The sequence below is a fragment of the Capronia coronata genome (assembly GCF_000585585.1).
Source record: "Capronia coronata CBS 617.96 chromosome Unknown acBCG-supercont1.7, whole genome shotgun sequence".
NCBI lineage: Eukaryota > Fungi > Ascomycota > Eurotiomycetes > Chaetothyriales > Herpotrichiellaceae > Capronia > Capronia coronata.
In genome coordinates this window covers 1,640,362-1,661,712 of record NW_006912899.1, presented here as the reverse complement: position 1 = coordinate 1,661,712, position 21,351 = coordinate 1,640,362, and the positions used below count along the sequence as shown (strand labels likewise).

At 53.3% G+C, this 21,351-nt stretch overlaps 10 protein-coding genes across 10 annotated transcripts; 3 read left to right on the top strand and 7 right to left on the bottom strand.

Moving 5' to 3' along the window:
* Positions 1-401: 401 nt before the first annotated feature.
* A1O1_08165 (uncharacterized protein) lies at positions 402-1,193 on the bottom strand (the record flags this gene model as incomplete). Its single annotated transcript, XM_007729027.1, has 1 exon — positions 402-1,193. One exon carries the CDS (start codon positions 1,191-1,193, stop codon positions 402-404), a length of 792 nt encoding a protein of 263 aa, XP_007727217.1.
* A 1,373-nt stretch (positions 1,194-2,566) lies between these two features.
* Positions 2,567-3,883, bottom strand: A1O1_08164 (uncharacterized protein; the record flags this gene model as incomplete). The annotated part of the gene is made up of 1 exon (XM_007729026.1): positions 2,567-3,883. The coding sequence occupies one exon, from the start codon at positions 3,881-3,883 to the stop codon at positions 2,567-2,569; it is 1,317 nt and encodes a 438-aa protein (XP_007727216.1).
* Positions 3,884-4,706: 823 nt separating this feature from the next.
* A1O1_08163 (uncharacterized protein) lies at positions 4,707-5,405 on the top strand (the record flags this gene model as incomplete). Its single annotated transcript, XM_007729025.1, has 1 exon — positions 4,707-5,405. The coding sequence occupies one exon, from the start codon at positions 4,707-4,709 to the stop codon at positions 5,403-5,405; it is 699 nt and encodes a 232-aa protein (XP_007727215.1).
* A 532-nt stretch (positions 5,406-5,937) lies between these two features.
* On the bottom strand, positions 5,938-7,435 carry A1O1_08162 (uncharacterized protein; the record flags this gene model as incomplete). Its single annotated transcript, XM_007729024.1, has 2 exons — positions 5,938-6,785; positions 6,874-7,435. The coding sequence occupies 2 exons, from the start codon at positions 7,433-7,435 to the stop codon at positions 5,938-5,940; spliced, it is 1,410 nt and encodes a 469-aa protein (XP_007727214.1).
* Positions 7,436-9,036: 1,601 nt separating this feature from the next.
* A1O1_08161 (uncharacterized protein) lies at positions 9,037-10,634 on the bottom strand (the record flags this gene model as incomplete). The annotated part of the gene is made up of 6 exons (XM_007729023.1): positions 9,037-9,289; positions 9,344-9,731; positions 9,791-10,103; positions 10,162-10,379; positions 10,459-10,481; positions 10,528-10,634. The coding sequence occupies 6 exons, from the start codon at positions 10,632-10,634 to the stop codon at positions 9,037-9,039; spliced, it is 1,302 nt and encodes a 433-aa protein (XP_007727213.1).
* Positions 10,635-11,261: 627 nt separating this feature from the next.
* Positions 11,262-12,813, top strand: A1O1_08160 ((S)-2-hydroxy-acid oxidase; the record flags this gene model as incomplete). The annotated part of the gene is made up of 8 exons (XM_007729022.1): positions 11,262-11,349; positions 11,411-11,444; positions 11,502-11,604; positions 11,677-11,911; positions 11,969-12,235; positions 12,297-12,550; positions 12,605-12,681; positions 12,738-12,813. 8 exons carry the CDS (start codon positions 11,262-11,264, stop codon positions 12,811-12,813), a joined length of 1,134 nt encoding a protein of 377 aa, XP_007727212.1.
* Positions 12,814-13,034: 221 nt separating this feature from the next.
* On the bottom strand, positions 13,035-14,168 carry A1O1_08159 (L-fuculose-phosphate aldolase; the record flags this gene model as incomplete). Its single annotated transcript, XM_007729021.1, has 4 exons — positions 13,035-13,278; positions 13,365-13,497; positions 13,565-13,792; positions 13,862-14,168. 4 exons carry the CDS (start codon positions 14,166-14,168, stop codon positions 13,035-13,037), a joined length of 912 nt encoding a protein of 303 aa, XP_007727211.1.
* Positions 14,169-14,639: 471 nt separating this feature from the next.
* Positions 14,640-16,979, bottom strand: A1O1_08158 (uncharacterized protein; the record flags this gene model as incomplete). Its single annotated transcript, XM_007729020.1, has 7 exons — positions 14,640-15,467; positions 15,521-15,719; positions 15,781-15,905; positions 15,957-16,010; positions 16,074-16,548; positions 16,614-16,816; positions 16,896-16,979. The coding sequence occupies 7 exons, from the start codon at positions 16,977-16,979 to the stop codon at positions 14,640-14,642; spliced, it is 1,968 nt and encodes a 655-aa protein (XP_007727210.1).
* Positions 16,980-17,813: 834 nt separating this feature from the next.
* On the top strand, positions 17,814-19,051 carry A1O1_08157 (uncharacterized protein; the record flags this gene model as incomplete). The annotated part of the gene is made up of 4 exons (XM_007729019.1): positions 17,814-17,909; positions 17,962-18,390; positions 18,469-18,806; positions 18,865-19,051. The coding sequence occupies 4 exons, from the start codon at positions 17,814-17,816 to the stop codon at positions 19,049-19,051; spliced, it is 1,050 nt and encodes a 349-aa protein (XP_007727209.1).
* A 263-nt stretch (positions 19,052-19,314) lies between these two features.
* On the bottom strand, positions 19,315-20,341 carry A1O1_08156 (L-fuculose-phosphate aldolase; the record flags this gene model as incomplete). The annotated part of the gene is made up of 3 exons (XM_007729018.1): positions 19,315-19,558; positions 19,622-19,754; positions 19,846-20,341. The coding sequence occupies 3 exons, from the start codon at positions 20,339-20,341 to the stop codon at positions 19,315-19,317; spliced, it is 873 nt and encodes a 290-aa protein (XP_007727208.1).
* Positions 20,342-21,351: the final 1,010 nt, after the last annotated feature.

The window sequence follows — 21,351 nt, the reverse complement described above, 5'->3', positions numbered from 1 at the left end:
GCTGGGCATTGTCTTGGTGTGGAGGATGTTGTTTCCATCAAGCGAGGTTGTCTAGTGGACACCTGGATGCTGCGATCAAATGTCAGCCGCCAGGACGCCAGTCACAGCTTGATGACAGCCAAACAGTCCACCATCTATCTTACTACCCGGTTATATGGTTCGTATCAGGAATGAGGTACTTCCCGTTTCCGCATAGCAAGGCTGTTGATCCAGGACAAAATGGCCTGGGATACTACTGCCAACGCGGCCACCAAGGAATTCAGATTTTTGTAGCAAGACAAAAGCACTCCAGAAACGGCACGGCATTTCTTTATAAGAAGGATCTCCTGTACCCGAGCATCACTCATGCTACTACTCTGAGCTTGTCCGAGACGGAAGGTCTCTTGCGTCATGACCGTTCATTAGTCGAACTTGCCCATGAGTCCACTGGGCTCCCCGTTCTTCTCGATCAGCTCTTCAAACCCTTCAATACGACTGACCATTGCATAGGGTTTCACGCTCTTCTCCTGCATCACGGTGTTCTTGAAACATCCGCTCCAGCCTGGGCGAGGATACTGGCGTACGACATTCTCAATGGTCCGAGGATGGACCAGCTCGGCGCCGGCCCCTATATTATCGAGCAAGGTGCCCAAATGAATCAGGCGCGTGATCAACGTGATGTTTCCCTGGTCCTGGATATCCTGGTGTCGAATAATGGCTTCTGCCACGCTCTCCGCTTGTTCTCGCGGCGCCGCCGCCGCTCCTCTACCCTCTCCACTGTCATCGTGATGATGGTGATGGTCTTGAGGATCGTCTGTAATCGTGGGATCCTGCAAGAGCTGCAGGGCATGGAAGGCTCCCCAAAACTCAAAGCTGAGGCGGGTAGTGGTCAGAAACTCGGCGCTCGTTCCAATGTCATGCAGTATCGCGGTCAAGAACCAAGTCTCTTCCAACGTCGAGCCCGGGGTTAGCTCGAAGTCCGGGAAGCATTGCCGTGCGATGGCACAGCCGTAGCTGTACACGCGCAGGCTGTGACGATATGTGTCCGGATGGAGCTTCGACTTTGCGTACGCCGTGACGCGCGTTGCAAGAGGCGTCTCCGGTGGCTGTAAGGATGAGATTTCCACCGGGGCAGGGCTCGCCGTTTTGGGTGTCTGTAGCGTCTGGTCCGCAGGTAGAGCCGTGAGGCCGTAGATCTGGGTAGTATCGGTCATTCTGCGAGCGGGATTGTACAATAGTACAAAGTAGCACGAGAAGGTGAGGAAAGTATTGGTGCAGTGTCTAGGATGAAGACACCTTGAAGCAAATGTTGATATTTCCTGAGGATAATATATTTTACTGTTTCCCTAACAGCAGACTTCTTCCAAAAGCCAATGTCATGCACATGGGATATATATATACATATCTACTCTCACGGAAATGGAAGTTCCACCGTCGCCGTCACCATCACTGTAGAAATCAACGGCAGACATGAGTAATCGGAGCAATAGTAATCCACGATGTCAAACTCAGGGCTGAACGCCCCTCTGTCGTAAGCGCAATGCACGAATACATGGTCTGACTACCGACATTGCCCCAAGTTTCGGGTCTTCCACGATGCCACTGATCGTGTACCGTAGCCATTCCGGGACAAGATAATACTGGTAGTAGGAGTGTTGTAGCGAACCACTGCTCCGAGAGCAATTTGCCTTGGTGAGATTGTACCAACCAAGAATCCGCCTTACGTCTGATGACCGAGATCGCAGGGGTTTGTAAGCTGCCGCCCTAATAATGTATAGCCGCCAGCCGGGTCAGTCCTTAAAAGCGGCATGAATGAATTATCCTCCGAACGAATGAAGCGATTTTCCAGTTCAGTCAGTGCCGCCGCTTTTGGAGCGATTCTTCTTTATCTCCTGGTACATCGTGCACTTCACTCCCTTGCCTTCAATATATTGTTTACCAGGGCGATGCTATCAGTTGACCGGGAATACGCCCTCATTCTCTCCTCATCCCCAGCTTCCAACTGCCAAAACTGTGGTCCCAACTGTGGTCTCACCTCTCAGTGTCGTCTTGCAATCATCCGTCTCTAGCAACGCAGATCCATGGAAAGGTCGCTTGCGAAGATGATTGAACATGTATACGTACCCGTCGCCGCATATCTGATCGAATATCTACTACACTTCCGCACCGGAACGCACCGGACCAGCGTCGATGTATTCTTGGTGAGGCGTGAACAATCGGAGATGGAGGCTGTGGTATATTTGTATGAGCTTGTAGCCACCGGGACTGTCCAGTTGACATCGTCCCTTGAAACGTGCATCACATCGATCCGGGAAATGCATCCGAATGTCCAAGCTGACAAGATATGGTGAGATAACGGGCCTGGCGCCATGTAACAGACCTGGCGGAGAGATACGGTTGCGTGGAAGATCAACCCCGACATCAAGCATTGCTGGTCTATGGCGATGATCCTGCCCTCAGGGCTGTTTTGTTCTGCACGCTTTGAGAAAGGGGACTTCGTGCGAGCGATGGGAGTCGAGGAGGAGGAAGAGGAGGAGGAGGTAAGTAAAGAGATGTGAGATACGTTGCCTGATTTAACTTGTTACTTTTATATGCCTTTTTCTTGAAGCACCTGGTTCGTCGATGCCACAAATATGTCGACGAGCTGGTGCACCTCTTCCTCTGTGATGATGAACGGCGGAGCAAACAGGACCGCATCCACCGCCGACGAACACAGATACACTGCCAGCCCATTGGTGAGACAGGTGCTCGCTATATTTGCGGCAATCCGTTGATCGGGCTGTGTCGCAAATTCGACTGCCTTGAACAGACCGAGCCCCCGAATCTCCTTCAACTTGGGCACTCGCTTCCTGAGCTCCCGATCCAAGAGATCTCCCATTTGTCTCACGTTGGCAAGCAAATCATCCTTGATGATTGTGTGCTGGGTCGCCAGTGCAGCAGCGCAGCCGATCGCGTGGCCTTGGTAGGTGTGACCGCTGACAAAAGGATACTTATCCTGTGACGACTGTATGACTTGATGGACCTGCCGTCCGACCAGGATCGCGGAGATCGGTTGGTATCCTGCCCCCAAACCCTTCCCGATCGTCTGCAGGTCTGGCGCCACATTGCCCAGTGACTGCCAGGCGTGCAGTGTTCCTGCCCGACCCATACCACACATGACCTCGTCAAAGATCAACAGCGCCCCGTGCTGGTCACACAATTCTCTCAGGCGGGCCAGGTATCCTCGTGCAGCGGGCGCGGCGCCGAGCGTCGCCCCTCCCATAGTTTCTATCAGAACGGCGGCAACAGATGACGGATCGAGGGCTGTGAACATGTCTTCATACTCTTGGATCAGACGGTCGACGTACGCATCTTCGTTCTCGCCTTCCCTGCCATCCTGGGGGTAGAGGCAGCGAGAGACGTGGTGGAATGCTGGAGACAAGAGCGGCTCGAACGTCTCTCTCCTTGGTGGATTGTACCCGGCGGAAAGGGCGCCCAGCGTGTTACCATGGTACGCGTACTTTCGGCAGATGAAATTGCTCCGTTTCGGTTCGCCGCGTGAGACATGGTACTGGCGGGCCAATTTAATGGCCGACTCGACCGCTTCTGAGCCAGAGCTGAGGAACATGACTTTGGTGAATGCGTTGTCGCTTTGGTCGATGAGCAACTGGGCGAGCTCTTCTGCTGGATTGTTGGTGAAGAAGGACGTGTGCGCGAAGGCCATTTTGCGAGCTTGCTCAACGATGGCATCGATCACTGCTTTGTGTCCATGGCCCAAGCAGGAGACGGCGGCGCCGCTGCTGCCGTCGAGCGTTCGAGAGCCATCAGGGGCGACGATGTAAATGCCATCGCCGCCAACGGCTTTTTCGTAGTTCTTGTTGAGCGAGCGGTGGAAGATGGCGCTGGGTTGCGCTAATGAGCTCATCTTGATCTCTTGACACCCTTCGTAACCGTGGTCCTCGAATATCAGAAATGGCACGATCTTGTAGGATGAAGAACCGAAATTGTTGGTTCGCGCCGAGAAGCAATTCGTGTGGGCAGTTACCGAGTCACGGAATGTTTACCCACTGACGCGTTCGGTCACAACTCATTGAGTACCTATGGTAGTCATCGATGTGGTGGTGGCCAATGATGGACGAACAGAACCCATTGTGGCACTATATCCCTGGATCCTTGATAAGGAGTCAAACAAGTCGTCCGTTGAATCTTCCCCGGATCCGAGGAGAGAAGTTGAATCGGATGTTCCCAACTTCCCATTCGGGTTGAACCGATGGGTCCGTCGCCGTAATCACCCAAGACGCAGCCTGACGAGCCTTATCAGTCAGTAGTGGGCATGTCGGATCCATCCGAACACCCCTGGCCTCAGCCACCGGGTTTGAATAATACCTACCTACCTACCTACCTAGGTAGCAAAGGCTAGCTAGCTATTGTTGTCACAGCCCAGGGCGGTAGTGCACGTACGCACTTCCGGAGAGATGGGTAGCCGAGAATTCCACCCTTACATGTTATATCTGGCGGATATACACGATACGAGAGGGGCCGGGGAGGGGAGAGGGGCTTTCAAGGGCGACAGCATATCAAAGCGAATTGACGCCGTGAAGAAACGGCTGGTAAAGACCATTGAGGAAGTATACCATCTATATTCTGCCTACATGATACATTATATACATCCGCTATCCATTGAAGCACTATATAGCACAAAATCTGAAATCTACCATCTCCCATCGACAACAAGCCAGTCCGACACAATGCAAGTCACGCAATACCGGCTGCCGCCCACGGCACTGATGCCCAACTCGCCCTACCCGCTCCTGCACTACCGCGGGCTGGAGATCGAGCCCAAGGCCAGCAAGTTCTACGACCTGTTCAGCCAGAACGGATGGCGTGTGCAATGGATCTACCGGTACGGCGAGACGCAGCGGTCGCACTACCATTCAAGCGCGCACGAGTGCATGGTGGTGCTGTCGGGCACGGCGACCATCCGCTTCGGCGTCGGCGACACGTCGCTCGACATGGACGACAACACGTACGGGCCCGCGCGCGAGCAAGGCGGCGTCGAGATCGAGGCCCGCCCCGGCGACGTCTTCCTGCTGCCGGCCGGCACGGCGCACAAGACGTACAACACCAGTCCCCGCGCCGATTTCACCCTGCTGAGTCCCGGCGACGGGCATGGTATTGACGCCCAAGACCCGCGCGCCGCCCTCGACCAGGTCCCGCTGTCCGGATTCACCATGCTGGGCGCGTACCCGGAGGGCAGCAGTTCCTGGGATTCGCTGAAGGGTGGAGAGAAGAATTTCGACGAGTTCCGCTCTGTCTGGACGGTGCCCAAGCCTGAGAGGGATCCCGTGCTGGACACTTCGCCCCAGGGCCTCATGGGCTTGTGGCCGGACGTTGACATTGATCTGCAGACGGCGGAAGCCCCCCAACGCCTGAGGAGTCGGCTGTAGGTGCTGGTTTCCATGGTGGGTTGAGCGCATACGCGATACGACAGTACTAGATAGCGGATCTTCAGAAAGGTTGACTCAATAGTAACGCGCCTGGATGTCGGGTTATAGTTCCAAAATACTATCAATTGGTCAAATCTTGTTGCATAACTTTGGACTGACTGGCACAATTGAAATCAAGGCCGTATGTCCGCTCCTTACGCAAGATTCTGCAGGTCTTAGTATCCAGTGCGCTGTGCTTAGTAGAACAGAAAAGAGAATTCAATGTTTACGTGTACGGTGCAGCTCGCTTTGCCAGCTCAATACCACACCAGAATTCATATCTAAAAGCACCGAAAAGGGTACAGGGCTACAAGTCAAGATTCCGCGGCTTGCTTATGCGAACAAGACACTCTCGACTTCCACGCACGGGCCTTGACACCTCTTGTGTGACATGCACGAGCTCCTTCGAAGTAGATGAATTCATTCAAGCCGCCCTCTTCGTTTCTATAAAAAGCCCACACGGCGGCAGCAGCAGCAGCAGCAGCCAGCCAGCTCAGAACAGACTGTTGTCAGCGCATGTGAAAGACCCATGGACGGTGCTGTTAGGGCTGTTGAAGAGCTTGATCAACGAGGTGATAGATGCCCACATGCCTGCACTGTTGAGGAACAGGGACAGTGCGATCATGGAGTAGCAGAGGATGGCCTGGCAAGTGTTCTTCCACCCAAGGAATTGGGTCTTCCAGTTGAGATGCAACCAGCAGATACCCGGAATGCCGAAGGAGAACCAGCCGACCAGCAGGGCGGACGATACGCCAATGATGTTGCTGAAGGAAGGAATGGCGTTGGCCAGGATGAAGACCAGAGCCCAAAAGGCCGTGGCGAGTGTGACCCAGATGCTCCAGGTCTTGACGTTGTTGAGGGTCATCTCCTCGGGGATCTTGAGGGCGTCCCGCATGACGAAGACGTAGAGATACTTGATGCCAGCGTGAGAGTAGAAGAGACCGGTGTTGAAAAGCGTCACCAGTAGGATCCCGTAGGCTGCCTTGGCCGGGATGAGGGGCGCACTTCCCAGCGCTGGAGACGTGGTGTACTGTCCGGCCAGGCCGTAGATGGCGGCAGCCGTCACCAAGTACATGGGGATGGCGAAGCTCTGCAGGATGAACAGGGCCGGCACAAAGTCTTTGGAAGGGTTCTCCATCTCGGCCGCGACGGTGAGGAAGGCTTGTCGGCCACCGAAGGCGTAGAAGATACTCAGAATGGCAGAGAAGGCTTCGCGGAAGTTGGGGTTGCCGACGACCTTCATGTCAGGCGACCACACGTCGGGCGCCGACTGTGGCTTGCCGTGCACCAGGGACCCGATGACAATGAAGATGGGGACGATGATGGCCAGAGTTGCGGGAGCTGCGCGTGATGAATGATTAGTCTATGGTCCGTATGCATTGGAGACGGATGAATGCCGAACCCGAAATCCTACCCGGGCCGTACATACCTGAGAAATAGGAGACGAAGTTCAGAGTCCGCGGCATGCACAAGACGTAACACACGAGCGCGGCGAAGCCAACAAAGGCCACCGTGCACATGCTGTGGTGACTCAGGGTGTTGAAGGCGATACTCATGGTCAACACGGCCGATGAACAGGCGAACGACAGGTTGATGATCAGCCCGATGGCGCCAATGATGGCCAGCGGCTTCCCACCCAGCACCCTCATGGCATCCGGGAGGTTGTCGATGTGCGGGTACTTGCGCCAGAAGAGCAGGTACAGGTAGGCCGTCCAGGTCGCGAGAGCGCCGATGCCCAGGATGGCGATGATGCCCGGCACCATGCCGAGGGTCTTGAGCACCGATGGCAAACTGAGAATCCCGATACCGACTTCCGTGTGGATGAAGACGAACGACGTCTTCCACCGCCCGAGCACACGGTATTGCTTGCCACCGGCCGCAGCGGCCTTGCCAAAGACGCCCATGTGTCGAGCATCGCCGACTTGGCCGACTTCGTCGCTGTCGACTTTGCTGACCGGCTCGCCCAGCTGAGACTCCGAGTCCTTCATCATGTGCTTGGTGGTGTCTTTGAACGGCATCTCGTATGACTGTGTGATCGACATGATGAGGAGTGTTGACGACGAAGGGTCGTCTTGTTTCGTTGAACTTTGGACAAGGAGCTTCTCAACTCAACCAACAGCAAGAGTTGTTCTCAAAGGAAGGGCGCTGCTGATGGTATAGATCGTCGACGTTAGACATGAATACACACCTTATATCCTTCACGACCGGCCCTTGCGAGGTTGGAGATAGACCGCAAGATAAGACCGAGTCTGAGGTCGAGATTGAAGTCGGCCTGAACCGTAAACGAGGCGCGTTCTTATCTTTCTTTGCCTGCCATTCAACCCCTTTCCGCGAGGCTATGGGAGTTTTCCAGATCTAAGAACTGCGACGTTGCTGAGATAGAGCAAGACAACGCGTAAACCATAAGCAATTGCAGATGGACTGCTCCGTGCCATGCGTCTTGGTCGGGGGTGGAGAACCAGCGCTCCCAATCAATCAGATGGCAGAGTCGAGGTGCCGAGTGCCCCATACGGACCATTCCGACCAGAAGGCGGGACGAGGATAGACTGTTTCTTCACTTCAAGTTGGTGGTATCCATTCTATGACCGCTTGGGGGGTATAGATAACGAGACCCACCCAGAGTCCTCGGATGGCCCCTTTCGGATTACCAACCTATCCTGCTACTCTCCTACCTCACCTCTTCTCTAACCTAGACAGTGGCACCCCCCGCCCAGGACCACGCCGACGCTGGCGGAACCTGGCCATGATCAAACGCACCGGAATGATCCTCTTGACGTGGTGGCTTCTCAGATCACAAGTGCATGTCTAGATAGGTAGGTATTGATAAGAGTCGAGGGTCGAAGCTCGCCGATGAAAAAGGGCCCAAGTCTCACACAATTATGTTCACAACTATCGGCATTTCTAAGACTATACCTGGCCATGAGCCCATATCGGATTCTTCAAGGTTGAGATATGCAATTAGATGGCTTGTGAGCTTGATTAGATGATGATTGTGTTTGGGATGCTACCCCTGACCATGTCATGCTTTTCACAACCTGCACTCGAAGACGACTACTACTCCGTGGCTCATGGTCTATCTGTTGAAACTGACACTTCTTCCACAATGGAGAATGGAGTCGACGGTGCCGAGATGGACAACGTCGCCACCGACTCCGGGAGAGCGGGAATGTCGACCTCGTCGAGATAGTCCGTGGTGGACCGGCCCTCCGTCTGCGCCATGATCATGCCGTTACCCATCCATGCTAGGGAGTCTTCTTCGTCATCCCCGTCGAATGATGAATACTCAAAGTCTTCGAATCGAGGTGTGGCGAGGGTTTGCCGCTGGTGCACAGCAGAGCCAGGCCAGTAGCCTATCATCCTGCCGTTGCTGGTTCTCTTCGCCCAGTTGTTGCACTGAACAAGACATCCCATCAGCCAAAAGATCCTAGTGTGTAAGGCGAAGACAAAATAGAATCATCTCTTACCGTGAATGCAAAAGTGGTCTTTTCGAAATACCGATCGACCTGTTTCATGAATGCCTTGACGGCCGAATCCCTGTGAAAGAATTGTGATTAGTTCTTGGATTCCCTAGACAGGGGGAAATTCAGAAATCTTACTTGGCCATCATCCAGCGAAGGTTTTCCTTTCGCAGCTTCTGAATACATTTCACCATGTAGTCGCACGCACACTCGCTCATGTGGATGGTGGATCCGGCTCCAGGGGCGCCGTTCGGACCAACAAAGAGGAAAAGGTTGGGCATCTGCGGTGGGCAGATGGACATGTATGCACCAGGCTCGTCGTCCCACAAGTCATCGAGTGAAACACCGTTTCGGCCGTAGATAGGTTGATCATCCATTTTCAGTGACCTGTTAACAGTAAGTCAGCTCTGACCCCAACCTAAGAGCTCCATGCACACTCACGTATCAAACCCAGTAGCACAGATGATGGCATCGACTTCACGCAGAACGCCATCGTCGTCTTCGAGTCCTGTTTCCGTTACTCGTCGGACCCCTTTGGGAATGAAGTTGAGTTTGTCCTCCACCAGACATTCCAAGTATTTCGGTCCAGGGGAGACCCGACGGCAGGCCACAGGATATTTCGGCCTCAAGGCCTCGAAAATCTCGGGTTTCTTGGCTAGCCTTCGGGCCATCGACTCCTCGGTGGCAGCTGAAAAGGTCTTGTTCATCTCGGAGCCAACCCAGTGGATCAACTGGGCTTGGTTGACAAAGTCTTCGACCTGATGCCGATACCGCAGGTATGCTTCTGGATTTCTGGCAAATTGTTCTCTTTCTTCCACCGGGTGGTCGACTGGCAGAGTATTGATCAGCAGTGTCCTGGACAATCACATAACTCAAGACTCCACTCACAGTTGTGAAGGTCTGGGTTGTTGGCCTTTCTCGCATCGGCGGCCACGTAGCCGGCTGGCGAAATCCAAGCTTGACCTCGGACATAGTGGTCCATGTACTTGACTTTGGGAAGGATGGCAGGAACCAGTTGCACAGCGGTTGCTCCATATCCAATCACTGCAACTCTTTTGTCTGTTGGATCGAAAGAGTCCTTCCAGTTCTGCGGGTGGATTAGGTCGCCCTGGAACTTCTCCAGACCGGGCAGCTTAGGCCATGCCCATTTGTTCAAATTACCAGTAGCTTTGACGAACACGTCGCAGTGGTCGGTGAACTCCTAGATACCCAGAAGAGTCAGATACATACTCATCCACTTTGTTGGTCGAGTCACTCACCAGGTTGTCAACTAGCCGGACGACTTTGATCTCCCACTGTGCCTTGCCTTCCAGCCAGCGAGCTGATTTGAAGAGATGTCCGAAACGGATGTACTTCTTGACATCGTACTTCTCGGCAACCGTGCGGAAATAGTTGCCAATTTCTTCCCCGGGAGAAAAGAATTTCGTCCAGTGTGGATTGTTGGCGAAAGTGTACTGAAAGCAATGCGAAGGCACGTCTGAGACGGATCACTGTCAGCACTAAATCAAGTCCTGCCTTTCAAGAGAGGAGAATGAGCCCATCCCAGCACGACATACCGCAAGTAACACCAGGATATCTTCTAAGAATCAGCCAAGTACAGAAGTGGCATTGGGAACGAATCATACCTGTTCTCGTACCATACTCCGCCAACTTCATCGTTCTTGTCGTAGATGGTCAAGTCGAGGTTGGGAATCTTCTGAGGGAATCTGATGCCGCACAGAATACCTGACATGCCAGCACCAATGCATATGACCTTAATTGGTCTACAATAGTCGACTGGGACATCCCTCGGCTTGGCTGTTGACCGGTATTCAACCATAACGTACGGTTTTACCGTCCTGCTGGGACGTGGTTGCAGAGAGTGGGACAACAGAGTGACTGGAACGAGACAGCGAGGGGCTTTGCAGCATGTTCAGAGCATCCTGATCACCTAGAAGCAGACGTCTCATGAACTCTTTTCAATTCATATATGGAGCAGGCTGAAATAAACAAGTCGCCACACCCAATACTTCCAGCAAAGGAAAAGTGGATATGCCTGTCTTCCCGGCCGATTAAGGGGGCGCGAAATCGAGTCCGTGAGACTGAGACGAAGATCGGGTTGAGCCGAAGCAGCATTCAATTTCGACAACCACGCCTTTCTGTTGTCCTTGTAGAGCGTGGTCTAGGCCAGTATGCCGTTGCAACAAACAATACTCATCCACCTGCTGTGATGGGCTTCGATGCTTGAAACCCTAATGTGCAGAGTGCCAGGCTTGTTTTCAACGGACAATTGTCTCTGCCTTCTGTCACAGGACACTTACAGCGTCTATTGTACCTTTTTGATTGACAAAGCGACGTACAGCGGCATTATACTGCAAAGATGGCTCCCTCAACCCCAGAGCCCATCGTCATGACGATAGCAGACCTTAAGGAGGCCGCGTCCAGAAAGATGGCTCCAATGATTCGAGGTATGGGCCGCATCTCAGCAGACTCAAATGTCTAGCACCTGTAACTAAAACCTTTGTCCAGATTACTATAATGGAGGATCGATGGACCAACTTACGTGAGGATTCTTGTATATGCCGTGCTCGTGGACATCGCGAGACTGAGAGCAAAGCAGACTGCGCGACAACGAAAGCTCCTTTAACAGATTCAAGATCCGACCACGGATCTTATCCGACGTTTCGAACATCGACACTTCTATCACGATCATGGGTCAGAAGGTACTGTGTTTGTATAGCAGATATAGGGGAACCCACCCTGACCAAGAGTCGCACAGCTAACTGCAAGGAAAGGTGCCGCTGCCTTTTGGCTTCGCACCAGCAGCGATGCATTGCCTCGCACATCCAGATGGCGAAAAAGCGACGTCTAGAGCAGCTGCGAAGATGGGCATCCCCATGGGCCTTTCGACCTATTCTACCGTGTCACTGGAGGACGTCAGACGCGAAGGCGGCGACAATCCGTATGCCTTCCAGCTGAGTATTCTCAAGGATCGCCAAACAAGTCTGGCTTGGATCAAGCGAGCCGAGGGTAAGTGGCTGCCCACCAAATCTTATTCGTGACTGTCAAATCTGAGATGGCCAACAGCTGCGGGCTACAAGGCTCTCTTCATCACAGTCGATGCACCGGTGCTGGGGAAGCGAATCAATGAGCGATCCGGGGTGAAGTTCGAGCTACCCGAAACCATGTCGCTCCCGAATCTGTCGGACTCAATGGACGCGAACAGCTTGGCCTCGGGAAAGGCCACTGTGGTCCGGTCATACAAGCACTCCGGACGCGATGCGAGCAACTCCTGGCAATCGGTGATTCCGTGGGTCAAGACCAACACGAAGCTAGAGATCTGGCTCAAAGGAAGTAAGTGGCTAGCCAGCCCGGGATATTTTATTGGAGCAGCCGAGAGTTAACGACATCATAGTCTATTGCGCCGAGGATGTCCAGCTCGCCATCAAGTATGAACTCGACGGCGTCATTGTCTCGAACCATGGAGGCAGACAACTGGACGGCGTTCCAGCCACCATCGATGCCCTGCCAGAGTGCGCGGCTGCCGCAAAAGGGCGTATCAAGGTCGGCATTGATGGAGGCATTCGTCGAGGTACCGATATCTTCAAAGCGCTTGCTTTGGGTGCTGATGTCTGCTTCATGGGTCGCGTGCCACTTTGGGGTCTTGCCGTATGTGTGACCGACCTTTCTCTCCGTGAAGACTTTGTTGACAAGGATGCACAGTACAATGGCCAGGAGGGTGTCGAATGGGCCATCAAGACACTAGAAGAGGAACTCAGGACAGCCATGGCTTTGGCTGGGTGAGTGCTTCCATGTTGACCTCTGCCATGCTTTCAACTAATGACTGGATCATCAGCTGTGCATCGATCAAGGAGATTTCGAGGCAACATCTTTCCATCATTGGTGCCAATGGTTTACTTGCTCGGTTGTAGGATCCATGCTTGTTGAGGTTGCGTGTTGTTTATCGAAAGACTGACCAAATGGCAAACTTGCATTAGCTGCATCTTCGAGATAGGGCATTTCTTACTGCATCCCCAGGATAGGACAACAAAAATCAAGGCAATTCATAGGTATAATACAGTGTTTTCTTCTGTGATCTACTACAAAATGTTATATCTTTTCAACCGTGGCCCTAACTCGTCGTGAACCGGTATCACTGGAGGAAGTCGCCTCCAGTCTCCTTCAATATCATCTCGTATTCGGGCTTGAACTGCGTGAACAAAACCTCCGCAGTTCCGGCCCTCTCTTTCGTGAAAGCTGCTTCCTCGTCGCCAATGATCCTCTTCTGACAGCCGTTGGCGGCTGCAGCTTCGGCGAGCAGTTGAGCTTGACAAGCTTGTTCCAAGGCATGAAAGAAGGCGGCCGCTTCGTCGACGGTACCACCGCATGTCAGGAGTCTGTTAGCCACGTCAGCAATTGAACACGAGTACTCGACCCTCAGACGCTCGACAAGGGATCCAAGCATGCATGCACTGCGACGTACCCGTGGTTCTGCAAGATCACGCACTTCTTTCGCGGGCCCAGCGCTTTCGCGATATTTTGACCCTCTTCTCGGCCAAAGACGACGCCTCCAAATCCTTCGTAGATGGAAAGATCATTGTAAAAATAACAGCAGTCTATGCACCGAGGAAAGCAGGTCAATAAGGATTCAGTTTTGTAGCGACTACGCTCAGCTTGTCTCACCTTGATTCAGCATCTCGATCGGTTTCCCAAACGCCGACCACGCCCGTCCGTAGGGCGAGTGCGTGTGAACTGCTGCGTTGATATCTGGCCTGGCCTTGTGAATGGCAGCGTGGATCATAAAACCGGCCTTGTTGACCTTGTGGTTTGTCGGAAGCAGCGGTCGGCCGTTATCATTGACGAGAATCAGATCGCTGGCGTTGACCATGCCGAAATGCACGGAATATGGGTCTGCAGATGTCCAGCATCAGCACTGTGTCCCCCCTACACTCGTGGGCACGGTGTCGGAGATTCACATACTGATCCAGAAGCAGTCGGGTCGGACAGGGTCTCGCAGCGAAATGTGACCACCTGCCCCGTCTGTATAGCCCAGCTTCGCGAAAATGCGAAAGGCCCCGGCCATATGCTCCTTGGCCCATTGTCTCTCCAGATATTTGTCCTCGAAGGTGGGAATTGTCCAGAGATTGCCGATGATTTCAATGTCCTCCTGGCCGTCGGCTTCAACCAAGGCACCGTCTTCGTGTTGGTCGTGTTTTGCCGTTTCCACCACAATTTTCGACGGTACTTGGCCGTTCTCGGCCGATGTCTTGGTCGCTGTGGTCGACATGGCTACTTGATGATTGATAACGCTCTCGTTACTGTCCCAAATTGATGTTGTTTGGTACCCCGGGGTATGGTGTTACATCTCCGAATCTGGGAGGTTCTGTAGTACCGGGCTCATCACATAGGCTGTAGGCGGCAAATTCGTACCAGGAGTCATTCTAACCTTATCTCCTACTACTAGTATGAAGCACTGGAGTTTCAGTATTTGAGTCGGAATGATCCGAACTCTTATCAGCAACTGGATCGGTAAGGCCTCAGATAGAGGTGGGGCAGGGCGCCTTAATGCCTAAGCAAAGGGAGATTAATGCCTTGGTGAGGGCCCTTGGTCTGTTTGGCTGTGTGGGTGAAGCCGCCTAGAAATGGAGTGGAGAGTACAATAGTATGCCGGAAATGATGTTGGCATGACTTGGGATATCGGGTGTTCGTTGTCGTAAGACTTCATCTATGCTTCATCATCTACGCATCAGGGCTACGCCTATTCCACCATGGTTGAAAGTAACTCTTCCACCGTAGCGCACATGCCGATTTCCGTCATATACGACAGGTAGTCTGTAAACTGATCGCCCCCTTCTGAAGATATCACAGGCCCGCTCGGGGCCGTCGAGGCCGCCGAGGCCGTTGAGATCTCATACAGCATCGTCTGCGTAGCGGTGGAGAGCATCTCAAAGGAATCACGATAGGCCTCGACCGCCGTCCAGCGCTCAGACATGACGGCCAGCACTATCATGATTGACGTGCAGATGGTCGACACCTTATCCGGTCGGTATGCCGCCCTAGTCTCGGGACTTGACCATAGACAGTGCAAGAAGGTGACTCCGGCCAGGAAGAGCACGTGCAGAGCTCCCCATGTGTCGTTAAGGCGCTGGCTCAGGTACAGCTGTTTGTAGATCATGCAGATTGCCTGGGAGGAATGGGCGCAATCGGTGAAGACCGACGCGGATGTCGACACGCCACGAGGCTGGACCAGTCGGTGGCGGTAGAGGAGAAGGATGGAATGGTGGTACATGAGTGAAAACCACTCCCTCGACGCGAAGGCGTTGTTGTTCATCCGATTCGAGGCCAGTTGCTCCGGCGCCGACTCCAGCCACATGGTGAACTCCTTTTTCATCGCTTCCACGATGCCTATGGACGCTTCTGCCCCCACCTGAGTATATACCACGCTCTGCATCTTGGCCCAAAGCTGGCGGAGACGGATAGTGTGTATCGCAGAAGATACAGTCGTGGCAGGTTCAGTATGTGATCGTCGAGGCTCTCGGAGGAGTCTATCGATAGTGATGTCCTCGTCATTGATATCCGAAGGAAACTATGGCCCAAAGTCAGCATGTGAAGACCAGTAGGAAGAGGTGACTGCATTACCTCGACATCAATATCGTGGTCAGTAATGCCCACAGGACGACCGAGTGTGATTGCCACCGCTCGATCCAGGTTGTAGGCGCACCAGAACACTCTTTTGCGAAGCTCATCTTTGACGAGATCGGGTTTCATTTTAGACCAGCGGATTTTGCGATGCAACCCCAGTTCTAGACACTGACGGAGTGCCAGGCCGGAGAGCATCCTCCTCGATGTCAGTACGAATCCGAATGCCACGGACAGCCTTAACAGGAATGCAAACATACCAGACGGAAACACCAACCGGCGACCGGAGCGAGTACATTGCGCAAGCTAGGATTGCTTGGATAGACTCCAGGGAGTTTTGTAGCATCACATGCTCGAACAGATTCTCTGCTGCTGCATAGAGACCCTAGTCAAGTTTTAGGAGGCTCCTTCATCTTGGGCACGCGAACGAGCTTACCTCGGGTAATGTAGCTCCAGCCAGTGGGCCTGTCAAGGCCCCTACGGCACAGAGCTGGAGGCAGTGTGTCAGACCAGATGCTCACAGAGTCACAGGAGCAAACACGGCTGAACTTACCGCGTAGACGAAGAATGCATATGTTGGATTGGGAGTTTTTCCTGACTCTGAAGCGGCCAGCACCTCTTCCTCCCATTTCTCGTACGTCGGTCGGTGCAGGAAAGGGAACTGGGGATGCACCTGTTCGAAGTAGGCCGTCGTCAACATATTTACAATGGGTCTGTTCGGCAAAGGTGCCGGGGTCGGTGTCGTTCGTTTCACGCAGGTTTTCTCCACAATGCCGGACAGGGTCAAGCCAGGAGCTTGTTCACGGACTGATCGCAGGCTGGCAGAGAACATCTTGGTGAATGAATACCCCGAGGATGCGCCAAAAAAGTGTGGTTCAGCTCCAGCCGACCGTAGGCATAACAGCTCGAGACTGGACGAGTCGTCCGTCGCCTGGTCGGTGGTGACGGCTTCTGACGGACTCGCATTGGAGGCAGTGCCTTGCGAGGGGCTCGTCTGAAGCGCATAGTCGCCCGAGACCTCTGACGCCCTGCCAAACGACAATCGTCAGCAGGAATCCAGAGCGAAGGTTCGCCCAGGAACGAGATGACTTACGCGGCGACAACAGCATTGCCGTCTTCTTGTCGAACGTTTCCATTCCATGTAGCCGAGCCATTTTGAAGCAGGTCCAGATCAACGTCAGGCCGGCTGTCCCTTATGGTGCGTTCGAGGAAAGCGACATGGTTCTCGAGCGAGGAGTTGTGCTGCTCCAAGAACTCTATGTAGCCTCGTGGATGTCGGCGTTTGGTCGAGGGATCCTGACTCACGCAGACTGGGAATGGTTGAGCATGCTACTAGTATTGCCGGGAGATTTGTGGACAGGGGACGACGACCAACCTCTATTTGCGCGAAGACAATTTCTGCATGCTGGAGTCTGACCGTCACACTGTCGCAACGGGCATCAGCACCGGAAGCAGCCATGACCAGTGAGATGACTTTTCACTTCATACCTTCTGTTTCTTCTGTTGGCATGCGACACAGGCATGGGAGACCCTGGGCCGACGTTGTACGCCTGCTGGTCGTGAGAACTGTGGATCAGTCATTACCCTCCGGAACAACTTCCCATGCGGTGCACGGGTTTGAGTCAGGCAACGACAAGGCTCAAGGGACAGCTCCTGGAGTACTGGACCCTTGTAGGTTGGCTGATGTCTGGCAGGAGGAGAGCAAACCGGCGAAGGGGCCGATCAAGTAAGTATGGGAGCTTCCGAGATAGTTGCTAAGACAGGGCGGAACTTGTCGAGAACCCCACTCTTCCCCTTATCTCCCATTATCTCCCCTTGACATTAGCCAACGGGCTATTCCGGCCAAAACCCGATACTAAGAGGCCAAGATAAGCCGATGGACCCTAGATGTCGATGGTCTGAAGCCGCCGTTGTTGACTGTTCTGCTCGGTGGAGCCAGATACCTTACCTATGTACCAAGGTAGGGAGGAAATCGACGACGCAATATCCGAAGGCAGAAAGATATCCCAATGACCAACGGTCTTCTTCAGGAGACCACGCCCTGCAGGCATGGTCGGTTCATCCCGGGCTGGCTTTATTGATCTGATGTCTGTCCTTAGTACTCGCTTCTTTGGGCATGTTTCTTGATAAGTGTCACGATCGTCCCGTCAAAACGTTCTAGCCTGAGTCTTTTGAGTCTTGAGTCTTGAGCCTGAGCAACGCCATAACACAAGATATACGGAGAACCACATTGGGAGGACACACGAGATATTCATTGTGCGCTCGCCCACAAAAGTTGTCCTCGCAGCACACCATGGCGGCCGGTAAACCAAAGGTGGTGGCCATCTCATCGCCCAAATGGGCCGGCGAGGACTACCTGAAGGAGTTTGAGAAAAAGTTCGAAGTCCATGTGAGTCTCTTTGCTGAAAGGCCCCATCCGGGATTGACTGATGATGATACAGGTGGTCACACCGGGCGACAGGAAAACGACGATCAAAAACCTGGCCGACAAGGTCAAGTCGGATGGCCCCTTTGATGCCATCCTGATCCTTATGGGGATAGGGGCATATGAGCCATTCGACGAGGAAATCCTCAAGCCGCTGACGCCTCATCTCAAGATCATGGGCTCCGCCAGCGCCGGCTACAACGAGTTCGACGTGGACTGGATGACTCGCAACGGCATCTTATTCTGCAATAGCCGCAATGCAGTCAACGACGCGACGGCCGATATGGCCATCTTGATGATCCTGTCGATCTTGCGAGACGTGCAAGGCCGAGCAAGCAGCATCGCCAAGGGCACCTGGAGAGGCATGACGAATGGAGTTCTGGTGCCCACCAAAGATCCCAGTGGAATGAAGCTGGGGATCATCGGTATGGGAGCCGTTGGCAAGGTAAAGCACGATCAAATCCCTCCAAGCAGTTGACATGACAGCGTCGGTCTGATATCTGACTGACACCTCTTCCAACAGCACGTGGCGCGCAAGGCGAAATGCTTCGGCATGAAGGTCATCTATTACCAAAGGACACGGTTAGAGCCTGAGGACGAGGCTGCTTACGACGCAACCTACTGCTCCTCGCTGGACGAGCTGCTGTCCGAAGCCGACATAATCTCGCCTCATTTCCCCCTCAACGAAAAGACCAAAGGCATGCTCTCGCACGAGCAGTTCGCCAAAATGAAGGACGGAGTCTTCTTGATCAACACTTGCCGCGGGCCAGTGATTGACGAGGACGCTCTGATCAAGGCGTTGGAGAGTGGAAAGGTCACCAGGGCTGGCCTCGACGTGTTCCACAACGAGCCCAACATCAAGTAAGTTCGGCCATCATCCATCTCTATAACGATCATTTGGCTGACCGATATCAACTAGCCCTTACTTCATCAGAAACGATCGAGTCATGATCCAACCTCACATGGGCGGTCTCACAGACGTCTCGTGGCAGCGAAGTTACAGAGAAGCCATGGAGAACGTGAGGTCGTTTTTCGAAACGGGTAAAGCCATCTCTCCGGTGAATGCAGACAAGATCCAGCGTCTGGCTCAAGGAGCTGCACTGTAGTTTTGATGATGAGATCATGGCAGTTTCATTCCACGATAGCAGAAGCGCAACGCAATTTCGAACAAACGGGATCGATTCGAGAATGAGAGGGCGTTCCAGCTTGAGGGGAACGAAAAGTTATTTCTGCCTCCGTCGAGAGACTTCTTAGGCGGCCATAGAGTGAAGATACATATCAGTTCGGAGCAGCTATAGTCGAGGCGGTGAGACAATGATATATTTTGGAAATCGCCAGCACGGTTTTGCTTGATTCTGCATCATCTGCTCTATTCCAACACTTTACCGTTGGAAAGCTCCACCGTCAAGTCATACTCCGGCTGGAATTGCATATACACACATCCTGGAGTCGATGTACACTTGCACGTGTACTCAGCCTCTTCTTTTCCCACGAATTTCTTCGGGATGCCGTTTGCTGCGGCCGACTCGGCAAGGATCTGGTTTTCACATGCCCGTTCCAACGCGATGAAATATGCGGCGGCTTCGTCCACCGTGGAGCCACATGTCAGGAGGCTTCAAGCACCGAAATAAGCCAACTGCCGATAGAAAGAACGTCAGAGAAGAGAAGAAACTCACCCGTGGTTCTGAAGAATCAAATTCCAACAGTCCTTGCCCAGTGCCCCGGCGAGTCTTAGACCCTCTTCCTCAGCCAACACGATTCCACCGAATCCTTCATAGACGGCCAAGTTCTTGTAGAACATGCAAGTGTCTGTTTCACGGCACAGTCAGTCAGATGACGCTATTTCGACATGTGTGTCCACCCAGACAGGAAAAAAAAAAAAAAAAAAGAATCAACCCACCCTGGTTGAGCATCTCAATGCCCTTTCCAAACGTCGACCATGCTCGGCCGGCCGGGGAGTGCATGTGGCACGCGGCATGGATATCTGGGCGGGCGCGGTGGATGGAGGAGTGGATGATGAAGCCGGCGGCGTTGACCTTGTGAGGCGTGGGCTGCACGGGGCGGCCGTGGTGGTCGACGAGCACCAAGTCACTCGCTTTCATCTGGGCGAAGTGCTTCGCGTAAGGGTTGATCCAGAACCAGTCCGGGTTGACTGGGTCTCGCAGACTGATGTGGCCCGATGCACCGTCGGCCCAGCCAAGCCTGGCGAACGTTCGAAAGGCGGCGGCCATGTGCTGCTTCGCCCACGTCCTCTCGGCTTCCTTGTCGGTGAAGGATGGAATAACGTGCAGACCCTCCGTCTTGCGGACGTTCCAGTTGAGCACTCCATCCTCTGCAGACCGAAGCTTGACTTGGCCTGCGGGAGCGCCGGTCTCTGTGACTGTCGTTGAAGTCATGTTGTCCGCGTTATATCAACAGGATGATGATGAGGATGAATCTTGTGCCGGACTAAGAGATTCTGATTCTGATTCTGATATGGTCGACAGTGATATTTGCCTTGTGACATGCAGTATTGTCCAAGGCAAGGGCCCCAGACATCAATCTGTTCAGCATTTATCACCACTGATGCCAAACCACATGGGATCGCCGTTGTGCCCTGGACGATGTGAGCTTCTCCACTTCAGAAACTGGTGGTTGTTCTACTCCGTATGCCAGTCTCGGATTGTCCCGACCGGGGAGAGATGTGGATGCGCCTTTTGACTGACAGTGTTCGGATCAGGCCGACTCCACGGACAGCCGACCAACACCAACACTGCTGCAGGGGACTTGGTGGTCTTCCGGCGCCTTTGGATATGCTGACACGCGGGGTTTGCACAGGCTCTGGATCGTAGAAACCTGGGAGACTCGAGATTAATTCGATGACAAGAGTGCTCTGTAACGAAATGGACACTGGCGCCTCTTCCCTCTCCCTATGACTGTCCTCTGCACCTTATACATCAACAAGCTCAGCAGCTATGAGTGGTACAATCCGTCACCTATGCATGCCACAGTCACAAATGATATGCTCCTTCTTGAGCTCGATATGGTCTGACGACCTATCGCAGTTGACAAAAGTTTGCATATCGGGGATATATCACCCTAAACAAAAAAGAGGATTGTCTCTGAGAGGGGTCCTTCAAGGTACCTAGTATGTAGCTACCCTGGGCGAAAGGCTGCTCTGGAGAGCGAAACAGGTACAAAAGCTAAGAGCAGGCAAAGCCGTCGACACCAGGTGGAAAGCACCAAGACATCACGAAGAAACAGTCCTCTCAATGGCCCTACAGTACACGGGACAGATGGGTAAAGTAAGGAGTGTATCGAAGAATGCAAGTGACCAATGATTATTCGAGTGCAATATATAGATTGAAAGAACTGAAGGGGGTATCTATGTAAAAGGGCTATTCTTGAAAGTGCCCAGGTCCAAATG